Below are 12735 nucleotides of genomic sequence, written 5' to 3' on the forward strand. Positions count from 1 at the left end.
TATTATAAAGTAATAAATTAACCTTCTCAGAACACAGAGACAGATTCATCATTGCTCCCTGCCACGGGGATCCCTACAAACACAATCCCCATGCCCTGTGACACCTCTCATTGCCTCATTTCATCATTCACCACTCCCCTACCACTGACAGATTTATTTTCACAGCAGCCAGAGAGGCAGGAAGGAATTGCTGCAGCAGTGGTCAGCACAAACCCCAGCAGGTGAGATGCAACTCAGTCTGGATGCCTGGTGAGATGCAGCCACTGATCTTTGGTGTTTAAGTGGAACTTTTATATTTCAGCCACCACGTCCACAGAGGTTGGTTCTGCCTCCCTCCTGAGCCAAGCTGGGTCCCCAAAACAAGGATTAATCACCATTATTAATCACAACCACAATTCCTCCCTGAGGACTCCGGGAGAAAGGGGGCCCTGCTGTTTCCCTCAGCCATCAGGTACTTGCTGGGCCAGGAAAGCACAACTGCAAGACCTCAGTGACAAAAAATCAACATGAAAAAAAATAAAATCGACATAAAAACCTGGAAAATCACAGACACAGGGCTCAGTTCCACCCCAGCCTGTCTCCCCAACAGATTTATTGGGAGGAAGCATTTTTAATAGTTCTGGAATTGTTCTGTGAATGCCAAACTGGGGGGAACATGACTAGTGCAGAAGAAGGCTGCAATTTTCTTGTCATGCCTGATCCCCCATGAATGCACAGGGTTAAAAATAAACTGACTCCACTCTGGAGGACATCAGAGACATCCTGCCAAAGGCGCTGAGCATGATCCCCACCATTCCAGAGAACATAAAATCTCTGGCATTTGCTGAAACAGGAGAAATATTTTGTGTAAGGCAGAGGAAGTGAAGAGAAATCAGAAAGAAACAGGAACAGCCATCCTAAATCTGCCACAGGTGGGGACCCAGCAGAGTCCTGAGGCATCAGAGTTATAAATGAGTTATAAATTTGTTACAAATGAAAATATAGTTATGGGCTTTCACATTTCTGTATCGCCTTTTACAAGTTATTATTGATCATAAATATTCTGATATAGTACAGTTTGTAATTCCTTTTAACTGCTTTTTGGTATAGTATAATCTGTCAGTTTATTTACACACTGTATAGCTTATAGAAATAGTAGTGTGATAAATATATCTTAGGCCTTAGCAGAATATTGAAATAGACACTATGCAACATTAAAATGACTTTATTTGTGTAACTAACTCAAACAATAGTGTGAAATAGCAAAGTTGTTCCTCACATTTGTAGACTACATTATCTGGGTGATAAGATTACAGTGACAAAAACCAGGAAAAATTTACTACCAACCCTCCAGTTATCAAGTAGTGTCAAAACAACAGAATGGAGCCTCGAGAAGAAATAAAATATATTGAGTTATTCTACAGGATGGCATGCAGACAAGTCAAAGGTTAAAACCAAGCAAAAGAAATTCCTGGAACATCTAAACTCACAAAAACGTTTGAATGTGCATAGCTCTCATTAACATGCATTTCACCACTCTAATGAAAAGTACATAGGAAAATTGTTCCAAGCTAAGGGTGTGCTTCTGGCATGTTGGCAACGCACGCCAGCACTGGATATTGTCCCTTTTATCCCTTGCTAAACTTTTATTTAAAATTTTCTAATGGTGACACTTGCTTTGGACGAGAGTAAACGCCAGCAGTGTGGTGTGGGTCAGGATCCAACCTGGGAAATGTCAGAACAGAGGCAAACACCTGTGAAATGCAGAGCTGTGTTTGTGTCAGGTACATACAGACAACCCATGTACCTGTGATTATGTGTGCAAACTGACTGTGGGACAGGTATAAAGACAATTCCAATACATAACTGAGGGAGTAAAGCATGGAAGAAGGCCTTTGAACCTCTCCTTTGTTTGCAATTAACCTTTATTACTCTTCAGTTCATTTAGGAGCATTCAAATTAAAGCTTTAGGGATGTTGCTGTTTGACAGGAGCTTTCTGCTTCTAGCTAAAAAGAGTTTTGCAATAATAACCTTTTGAAGCACAACTTTAGAATATTGCTTGTAGTAAGGATCTTTGAAACTGTAGCTTTAGAATATATCAAAAGGAAACATCTCGATGCCTTAACAAAACAGTGAAAAGCAGCTTGAGAAAGGAAGATGAACATCAACTCCAGGACTGATAGTTTCGACCAAGGGAAGCTGGACATCACTGGTATGAGATTGATAGTCCTTGCAATTAATGCAATTAAAAGGTGCACCCACATCTGGAATCTGCACCTCACCAGCTGGGAGAGTTCTTTCTCCTTTGGCAGCTGGACCCCCTGATCTGGGGATACTCCTTTCTGGGATACAACCTGAGAAAAACTAAATCTCAGTAGTGTATAGAATTGTGATGTAGAAATTGGGAATAGAAACTGCTGAGAAAGCTCATGAGCACCCCTATAAATATCTGTGAGCCCCAACTATGGGTGTGCAGTTGGAGGGAAAATTTCCCCCGCTGTACCCAGCCTGTATTGCTCATACTTTACCACATTAATTAATAAATTGATTGCTGCTTGAATACTGGCCTAGTCAAGCTTCTCATTTATAACACACCCACCTTGGAATGGGGTGACAATTCCCCAGAACTGCCCCTGGGATCCAGCTCAGGCGGGGCTCCCAAAATCCTGCCAGCAGCAGCTGTCCTGACCCCCCTGTGCTGCACCTCTGCACCAAAATCCACAGAAAATTCACTCACAGGACGCCAAGGGGAGGCACAGCACCCCAAAAATGCAGCACAGTGAATGAAATGCAATGCATTTCAGCAACTCAGCAAGGCTGCTGAGACTGAAAGATTGCAAAGGGCACGCTGCAGTGCAGTGGGAATCTCACAGCAATTCAGGAACTTGGATCACACCAGTTCAAGACTGCGGAATAATTAATCAGATAGTTTTTGTTTCTCAGACGTGATGTCACACTTGAAAAATCTCAGAGGGCAAAAAATGGGCAAAAGTCACAGCTCCACAGCACCATGAGAAAAAGGGACAGAATATAATTCTAGATTGTTGTCAAAAGTTACAGCATTTACCTCTTAAAACACAACCTTTTTTTTTTTTTAAGATGTAGTGGAGATGATCAGATCTACCACCAAAAAAAAAACCAAACAACCAAAACAAAAAAAAACCCAACCAAAAAAAAAAAAAAACTCAAACCAAAAAAACCCAAAAAAACCACACCAAACCACACCAAAAACCAAACAAAAAAAAATCCCCAGCACACTTTCAAAAGTAAAATTAAAAAATATAACAGAGCTCAGTTCAGAACTGGCAGTTTATAACACTTCCTTAAAAAAACCTCAGTTGGTTCTGAGCTCATGGCAAACACCAAGAAACTGAAATGGCTGGACTGACTTGGGGAAGCCTCTGCTTCTATAAATACTGATTCTGTAGCTCAAACAGAAAACCTTGCGGGATTGGCAAATCCAAGAAAAAAAAATAAATTTGGAAGCTCAATTGGAAGCATATGTTCCTGCACATTTAGTGCAGAGGCACAGTGTTAAAAAAACCCATCCCTCAATCAGTAATGACTGGTACACAGAAAGAACTGTGAAGAGGGGCTCCCCAAATTCTGGTGCTCCTGCAGGGACAGACCCACCAGCACTGCTCCCCACCCTGACAAACCCTGCCCAAAAAAAAACAGTGGAAAAATAAAAGACCAGGTTTAAAAGTTAAGTCACGGTAAATTGAGATAAATGAAGTACAATTATTCAGTAAATTAGGGACTGAGCTGCTCTTTCTGTGCTCGGAATTTGCTTTCCATAGATCTCCTGGTACCTTTGAGGAGCTGAGCAGGTGAGGCCAGATCGATGCAGCTCCGTCAATGAGGGAGACAAAGTGAAATCAGCAGCAGCAGCACTGGCTGCGAGACAGGTGGGAGAATGAAATTCACATTGACCTGTTGCAGTGCTTGATCTGAAGTTTATTTGAGTGTTCTCTCCCCCACCAGGAGCTGCCCTGCAGCAGGAGCTCCTGGACACCAGGCTGGGACTGTGGCTCACATCACTCCCACAGGGAACTGGCTGAGTGGCATTTTTGGTCTTCAGGCTCTGGGATTTTGCATTTCCTAACCTGTGCTTCCAGCCACTGACATTTCACCTGCTGGCCACGAGCATTTCCCAGCAGCTCCGCAAACAAGCCCCTGCCAAATGTCATTTGTCTTGGGATCTAATTATTGCCCAATAACTTAATTACACATTATGCACTTCTGTTGGAGCACGTTGTAATATTTCAGGTTCTTACAATGCCTTGCAGGGAAAAGCTGAGGACCTCAGTCCATGTTTTCTATCCAATAAAACTCTGTCTCACCAAAATCTGATCTTATTACCCCCAGTCCTTTTAATTACTCCCTCAGACATTCAGGTGGGGTGTCCTGCTGCCTTCCACCCTCAAGGGTGACCAATAATCAAGAAGAGAAAACAAAATTAATCAGGCTGAGGCGCCTGACCAAAGCCACTTCACCTGGTTGAAGGCTGCCAAAGGTTTAATAACAAACAATTAAATGTCATCGATGTTCTCCAAGCTGTGTCTGTGTGGATTCAACTAATCTTGGAGGAGGCATGTCAGAAATAAACCACACCTCCCTGCAGCTCGATTATCAGCTCTGTGGGCTCCCCACACATGCACAGCCACAAACAACCCACGTGGTGACACCACAGAAGAAACACACGTCCTGAGGAGCCGGGGGGGAAATGCCTGAATTTTGGCAATTCTGCAAACGAAGATGGCTGTGAGGTTTTCCTGTCCTTCTCCTTACTCACAAAATGTGCTCGCTGCTGAGCAAACACAAAACATTTACCAAAGAGCAGAGCTCAGTCCCTGCACAGATCCCAGGGGGTTTTTACTTGTTTGTTTGGTTGCTGTTTAGGGTTGGGTTCTTTGTTTCTTCGTTTGTTTGGGGTTTTCATTAATTTCTGCCTTTATTTCCCACCTGTTGCCTCAGGTGCCAGGGGATGCTGTAAATTCCCTTTTCATTTCTGCACAGACCAGAGGAGTCTGAAACACCTGGGGAATGTGCCCACCAGCTCTGACAGCCACTGGGGGACTGCAGGGGCACAGGGACAGCCTGGAAAGTGACCCAGACCTGCTGCTTCACACCAGAACCATTCAGAGACTCTGCCACGGGGAAGATCTCACAAAAACATTAACCCCAAGAGCACTGAAAACCATATTTTTTTAATTAACTCTTTCTGCAGAAGGTAATCCATTAAAAAATCCCAAAAGTTTGGAGAAAACAAATGCACAACACGTATTTTCATTTCTTCTCAGACGATGAGGAGAAAATCTCATCTATTATTTTTTAATTTCTCCTAAAAATTTCTAAAGCTTGGTGGTCTCTGGCCTACCTTTCACTGGAACACCACAGGGAATTCCCTGCCCACATGCAAGCCATGAGATTTATGGACTACACTAATTCTGAAGGTGCCAAAAAAACCCCAACGCTCCTCAGCCATCTACAGCATTAAACATGCACAGGATGCTGAGCAACTCGGGGGGATTGCCCAAAAAAAAGTAACTGTAATTAATTTAATCTTAATTTAAAAATGCCCTTTAAGTGCTGCTGCTTGGTTAAACGCACATTAAAGCAGCTGAAGGTACAGCAAAGCTGTTGGTGGCATGTGCCAAGCAAAAAGTGTAAAACAGAGAGGATCCACAAAATCTCTGTGCCCTCCACAAAACCAGAGCTGCAGCAGGCAGGAAAAAAAAAAATTCAAATGATTGGATTCTGTTAATCTGTGGGGACACGGACCTAATACTGCATTTAATTTTGCTAAGTGGGAGGAAGATTATTGCAGGCAAGACACAAAGAATATCTCTGCGCCAATCATGTAGCATTTGCAACCTTAAATACTCCGAGGCAGTTATTAATAACAGTATCAGAACATTTCCACTTATTCAATGCACAGTTATGAAATAAACTAAACACACAGGCCTCCTCCCAACGCGGACAATAATAATAATGGTAATATTTACATTCCTCCAATCACTTGTTTCCAGTAGTATTTCAAAAAGTATCTGTGAGCTTGCTGGGTAGCAAGTGCCAGCCTTCTTGAGGCTCAGCAAAAAGCATGATTTGGGGCATTTTGCTTTACTTTTGGAAGAGAACAGCCCCTCACTGGGACAGAGCCAGCCACTCTCCTTCCAGAGTTCTTGAAAGAAAAGCAGAAATGTGTTCTCATCCAGGCTCCCAGTGCCACAGGGAAGGACTTGTTGGGAGCTGCACTTGTTTACAACCCTCAGTTCCCCTGGGAAGAAGCAGTTTAACTAAAATCAGAACCTAGCTGCATGTGGTATTTACATGTCCTAATTTGCTGATTTGAAGCTCAGCCTCTTCCACACTGTTATTCTTTCAATAAGTCTTTGTCTTCTTTTTTTGCCTGAGATGTGAAATCAGAGTGTACAGCAACACCTGTTTGGTGTTTACGAAAACGCCTCTGAAATCTGAGGGGGATCCAAACATTTTTCTTTAAAAACAATAATTCCCTCCGCAGATCATTCAGCGCATGCAGCATGCTCAATTTGATCACACATTTCCAGAAAATCAGTTGATTCACTCTTTATGCAGTCATTATCAGGACGGGTTCTGTACTTTTAACAGATTTTCCTTTGAAGCAAATATCCCTCTGAAGGAAAAAAAAATCCTAATATGAAGGGGAAAAAAATACTAATATGCCAGGAATAGGCAAAATAAGCCCATTCTGGCATGGCAATTGTTTCTCAAGCCCCTAATGCTGCAATATCAGAGCAAATCTTATGAGGGATGGTGGTTCCTGTCACACCCAAATGTCCCCAGCAGGGTGGAATGTGTCACTGCCCAGCCCTGGGCTGGCTGGGACAGGGACACCACACCTGGACACACCTGGCGGCCAAAATTCAGTGTGCTGGGCAGGACAGCACAGCCCAGCACTCAGCTCTGGCAATTCACAGAGTTTCAGCTGGCACATGCCCTGACACTCAATGCCCAAAACAGCATTGAAAGGATCTGCAAGATAAGGAAAACAAAATCTGTCTGTCCTACAAGCATTGTCCATAATCTTTATTATTATGTAACTTGGAGAAAATGCATTGCTTTTTCAAATATCCACTCAAGGTATGCTGATGAAGCTCTCTGGTGTGATTAATTCCTCTTTCTCTCCCTCATTTGTGTAATTCCACAGCACATATCACTCTACTGTCTAAGTTACTCAGGTAAATAAACCCCAAAATAAAGCAGGTAACTTTTGTCTTTTGTCCCTCCTTTGGAGAAGAGAGATCTGATTCTTCAAAAACTGCCATAGAGCATCTCTTCTGCTTTTTTTTTCTTCATTCCATTAATACATTTGTGTGGTGAAATCAAAGCAAATTAAATACATGCAGCATTTTTTCACTGCCAGGAGTTAGCATGTGCAATATCGACTTTTCATTACCATCTGATTAAAGTTTGCCTGCCTCTGTTAATAAAGTGAAGGTTCATGGCTTACTGCTTCACACCTTTACGAATGTGAGCACATTTTCTAAATGAAAGAGATTGCTTAATTTTCAAATATTTTCCTTTTTTTTCCCCTTGTGATGGATCAGTTTTAGTCACTGAGGGAGTACCCTGTGCACCTTAGCAAAGATTTGTGTCTGTTTGTGTGTACACAAACAAGGGTGCACTTCAATGATTAAACATCTGTAAAAGCTGCTAACACTCAAAAGCTCTGAATAAAGCAGAAGGTGAACAGAAAAGGGTATTTCCTGATGGTCTCTCCTGAAAATTCAAACTAGCATCCCACAAAAAAAAAACCAAAAAAACAAAGCATTCTTCTGCCTCTGTAATCGCAGTCTGCTATTCTTGAAAGCACCAACATAGTTGATGTCTGAAGCAATAAAAGCTCAGCTTCCTGCCCTGTAATTATTACTAGATGTAATTATGAGCAACTCATTCATCACTATAAAAGCACAACCTAGGGCTCGCAGAGAACAGGCATGGAAGGGATTTGTTTTCAGGCAGCTCCCCTGGCCAGGCTGCAATTTAACAACACCGCCGATAAACAAGTGTAGTAAGCCCGTGTAAAGAAGGCAGGGCAACATCCATGTTTAATATCATCTGGGGACCCTCCGGTTTACAACGCTGTGAAAACATGCCTCAAAGCCACCAGCAGGAACCGGGAGGGTGAACATGGCACGAGTACAACCACCCCAGCTCCCCGAAGTTCGCTCGCTCCACCACGAGACACCCGGAGGCTGCCCAAGCACACGGGGATTATTTTTATATTTATAGATGGGGGGAAAGCACAAATACCAGAGAGGCTCCGAGCTGCCCGTGCAAAGTTCCCTTTGCAGGGCAAGTGGGTGGCCCTGCAAAGGGAACTTTTAATCAGAGATGTGCCGGGCTTGAGGGCACGGCTGTGGCTGGTGTCACTCTGTCACAAGCCTGAGGAAACACCTGCAGCCAGCCAAACTTCCCAAAACCCCTCCCGAGCAGGGGGAAAGGCACCGGGGCACGCCAGCACCGGCCTGGAACACACTTCTAACAAATGCAGACCCGAGAAGAGGCACGGGGAGTGGGTGAGACACCCGACCTGCCGGCACGCCGAGCAGCCACAGTCCCTCCCCGGGGTTATGTAATACTCGGAGTGTTTAACCACGGCGGCTCTGACACACGCCTGCCACCCAGATCAGCCCAGGGCAGGGTCAGCCGGGCAGGGACAGGGCAGGAATTCGGCTCTGCGGGGGAAGGAATCCCACCCTTAACCCACGGCCCGGCTCGGTGCCACCCCCGGCACCTCGGGCACGGCCAGACCTGCCCGGCACGGAGCCGGGGGATGTGCAGGCTGCAGTCAGGGCTCACCCGGACCCCCAGCCCCTGCTTTGGCCGCGGAGCATCGCCGGGAGAGGCGGCAGCCGCACGGGGCAGGCTCAGAGCATCCTCGGAGCGCCCAGCGCTGCTCCGGGACTCTGGCCCTGGCTGCGCCCAGTTTGCCGAGGAATGTGCACAGAGACCGCTGAGCCCCGTGCCACGCCGCTCCCGGGCGGCTCAGCCCGCGCCGTCACCGGGGGCGACCACGCGGGGACCCGGGGCCACCAGCGAGCGCTCCAGCGGCATCTCCCGGCGGGGCCGGGCCGGGGGCGGCACCGCCGGGGGCAGGGGGCGGCCCGAGCGCTCCCTCCCCGCCTGCCCTCCACCCTCGGGGCGGTACCTGCTTGTCCAGCGCGGCATCCTTGGCGCTGCCCGCGGCGCATCCCTTGGGAGCGGGCACCCGCTCGCAGTTGCAGCCCTCCAGCATGTACATGCCGGCGGGGCGGGCGCTCTGCTCGCCCTCGAAGTAGAAGAGCACGTTCTGGTAGAGGGCGAACCACTTGTCGTGCCAGCGGTTGGTCTCCGCCGTCTTCTTGCCCAGGTAGCCGCGCTTGGTGCCCTCCTTGCGGGCCAGCAGCGCCAGGTACAGGGCGTGCCCCTCGTTGTACCGCACGCTCTTCTGCATGGTGCCCGGAGCCCGCGGCCGCGGCGCAGCCTCGCCGGGCGCTCCCGGAGCAATTCATGGGCTCCGGCACGCACCGACGGGGCGGCCCCGGCCCCGCGCCCCGCCCGAGCGGCCCGCCGCTGACGCGCTGGGGGGATCAGCCGTAAAGCCGCTTTGGAGAGAGATTTAAAGAGCAAAGTCGCCGCCGCCGCGGCAGCGGCAGCGCCCGGGTCCCTGCCCCCCTCCACCCTTCCCCCCATCCCTCCGCTCTCCGTACTCCCATCCCTGCATCCCTCTATCCCCCCGTCCTTCCATCCCTGTATCCCCTCATCCCTGCATCCCCCCGTCTTTCTGTCCCCCTATCCCTGAATTCTCCTATTCTCCTATTCCCCCACCCCTTGTCTTTCTATCCCCCCATCTTTCCATCCGCGTATCCCCCTCTCCCTGAATTCCCCCATCTTTCCATCCCCCTGTCCGTCCATCCTTCCATCCCCCATCCTTCCATACCCCTATCCCCCCATCCCTGCATTCCCCCATCCCGCTACCCCTCCATCCCCCCGGGATGCGCAGCGCTGGCCGGGCCGGGCCGGCAGCCGCGGGGCGATTTGGGGCTGCCCCGTCTTTTTCGATAGTTTCCATTCTTGGAGGGAGAATCTTGGAAAGCGGCAGGGCCGGGCGAGCGCGGCCGCCGGAGCCGCTCTAACTCCGCTCCCGAGCCGTGCCGAAACAATTAAAGCAAAAGGCAGCGGGGAAACCCACGAGAGAGACCAGAAACCTGTCACTTTTACCCCGAAATTCACGCCGATGTTGGCGCGGGGGGAGCGCGCCGGGTGGCACCGCGGGGACCCCAGCCCCGCATGGGCTTGGGCAGCTCGGGGGGCACAGAGGGAGCCCCGGCACGGGCTCCAAACGGGACCATCCATGGGATGGAGCCGGGGATGGAGCCGGGGAGGCAGCCGAAAGGGAAATCTCCGGGTGTGCTCCCACGCCGGGGATGGCAGCAGGGGCTGGCTCCTGCCCAGCATCACCTGCACACCTTCATGACAGCCACCAAACCCAGAGTGCTTTGCATAAAACATCCCGGCATGGAAATTTCTACCTGCACGCTGCACCTTTAATTCAGAGACCCAGGCTTGCTCTTAGGGCTCTTTCAGGAAAAGCCTTGGAACTGTTTCGTTTGAAAACGTATTTTGCATATGTGGCTTTCGCTCTGCTGCGTCTCATGAGTAATAAAGAAAAAGGAATAAAAATGTGGAAGTTACAACGTTCAGTATTGCTGTAAAATGCGCAGAATGAGTTAGAAAATATTTCCTGTGTGATCTGTGTCAGCACCTGTGGTTCTGACATGTAGTCAGTCAAATATAAATGATCTGTGTGTTATTTGCAGGAGCTGAGGGCCCATGCAGGGTTGCAAGGCTCTCGTCTCGCCAACAGACACTTTTTTATTAGAAAAATAGATACACAACAAGCAGATCCACAAACCCTGCTGGAGCTGGCTTTGACTGCCTTGTGCCTTTTACAGGGTGAAATCTGAGCCCAGCTCAGCAAGGCCAGGCTTTGGGCAGGGCTTGTGCAGCACCGGGGAGGTGTGACAGGGCTGGTGCCCACCCAGCCCGGGCACTCACCTGCCCCACGGATGCCTCCTCGCCTCCCCTGTAGAATTCCATGGAATTCTAGCAAAGGGCAGGGCAGCCAGACCAGGGAGAGCAGCAAGCTGCCGCTCAGGGGAGCCTGCAGACATCTGATGCTCAGTGAGGAGCTGGAGCTCTCCAGAACAGGCACGTCGTACATCACGGCGAAATCTACAGCAAGAGCCCATCTTTGCCAAGATAAAGTTGCAGGCTTCTGTCCCAGCTGACGTAATTTGTGCTTTAATAGAGCTTTTTTGCACAAATCATGAATGATCACACATCATCTGTTCCAGCAGGTCACCTGAGACACACAGGAAAAAAATAAATTACAGGAGTTAAATTTTATTTGTAAAGAAAGAAACAGAGGGTTTTCTTTGGCTACATCATTTTCTCCTAGACATGCAGGCACTTTTCCTCAGCTGAAAAGGTTGAATATGTCATTGCACAGCAATCTGTAGGAACCAAATGGAGTCCAATAATCCTGGTCACTACAGTGAATGCTGTTTGTGTAACCAGCAGCCTGTCCTTTATTGTTCAAGTATGATTTAGTTCTCCCCATGATATTATCTTTAATACTTATCACTGATCATTCTCCTACAAGGACAACCTTTTTCTTGCTTTAAATAAATGTCCACAACACATATATGAGCATATATACTATTTAATACATCCAAATGTATCTATGTATCTGTATGGGATTATTTTTAAAAATTCTTCATTATCAACATTAAAGAAGGGCTTGTTTGTGCTTTAAAAAAAAAGGAATTCTAGGCCAAATTCATATGTATGAACACGATTGAGTTATATGTGCAAACAGATGTAAAGGAATCCGTGGATGTAATTTATTCCATAGGGCTCTGAGGAAGAGAACATGCAGATAAGCACACAGTTTTACTTCATTTTATATCCTAATCTTCATTTTATTGTATTGTAATTCCAGAGGATTACTTTACAAAAACACTTCCCCAAGTGTTGCCAGGATGGGCTCCAAGTACCTTGCTGTAGAACAACAGGGGAAAGTTGTGGTCCTGTATCAGCAGAGATAATTTGACCCAATTAGGCCACACTTAACCTGAAATTTCCTTTGGGAACTAGTCCGGTGCAGGGTGCTCAAAGGTGTCATAAGCAGGGAAATACATGGAGTTGTGTTCCACAGCAGTGGAATTGCTGAGTCCCATAACCAGAAGTGACCCTGGGAATTTGGGGGGCAGGGCAGCGAGTTGTCAATCCTCTGCATGACAAAAAAAAAAAAAAAATCTAGAAAATCTAGTTTAGAAATCATGTAAAATTTAGGTCTCTATCCTGAAAAACACTTCAGAAAAAGTACCGTTAATGTACAGTTAATAAAAACTGAGTAAAGCAATGGAGAAGTTGTTATACCACTGTTTTTATGTCTGGTTTTGTATATACATACTCCATTTTTTATATGTTTATTTGTCACTAAATCACTATTTGCATTTTCATATCAGGGTAATGTATCAAATAAAAAATGATTTAGTAAAGCTGTTGAAGAAGTTCTGCAAGAACTTCTGGGGAAAAAACCCAGTTTCACTAAGAATGCACCTCTGTGTCTCCTCCTGCAGATTGTTGGAGAAGCAGAGCTGATCCATTCTCTTCTCTGTGATTTTACTCACAGAGTAAAATTTTGATTTTGCTATCTGACT

At 47.0% G+C, this 12735-nt stretch overlaps 1 protein-coding gene across 1 annotated transcript in view; it reads right to left on the bottom strand.

Moving 5' to 3' along the window:
- RASGRF2 (Ras protein specific guanine nucleotide releasing factor 2) overlaps positions 1-9570 on the bottom strand; it is a 124130-nt gene extending 114560 nt beyond the window's left edge. Inside the window, exon 1 of the mRNA XM_039696351.1 lies at positions 9177-9570. Within this exon, the coding sequence (XP_039552285.1) occupies positions 9177-9461 (285 nt within the window). The 5' untranslated portion in view covers positions 9462-9570. The remainder of the gene's footprint in view (positions 1-9176) is intronic.
- Between the last annotated feature and the right edge of the window lie 3165 nt (positions 9571-12735).

This window comes from Passer montanus, unplaced genomic scaffold (genome assembly GCF_014805655.1).
Source record: "Passer montanus isolate IOZ18808 unplaced genomic scaffold, ASM1480565v1 scaffold97, whole genome shotgun sequence".
NCBI lineage: Eukaryota > Metazoa > Chordata > Aves > Passeriformes > Passeridae > Passer > Passer montanus.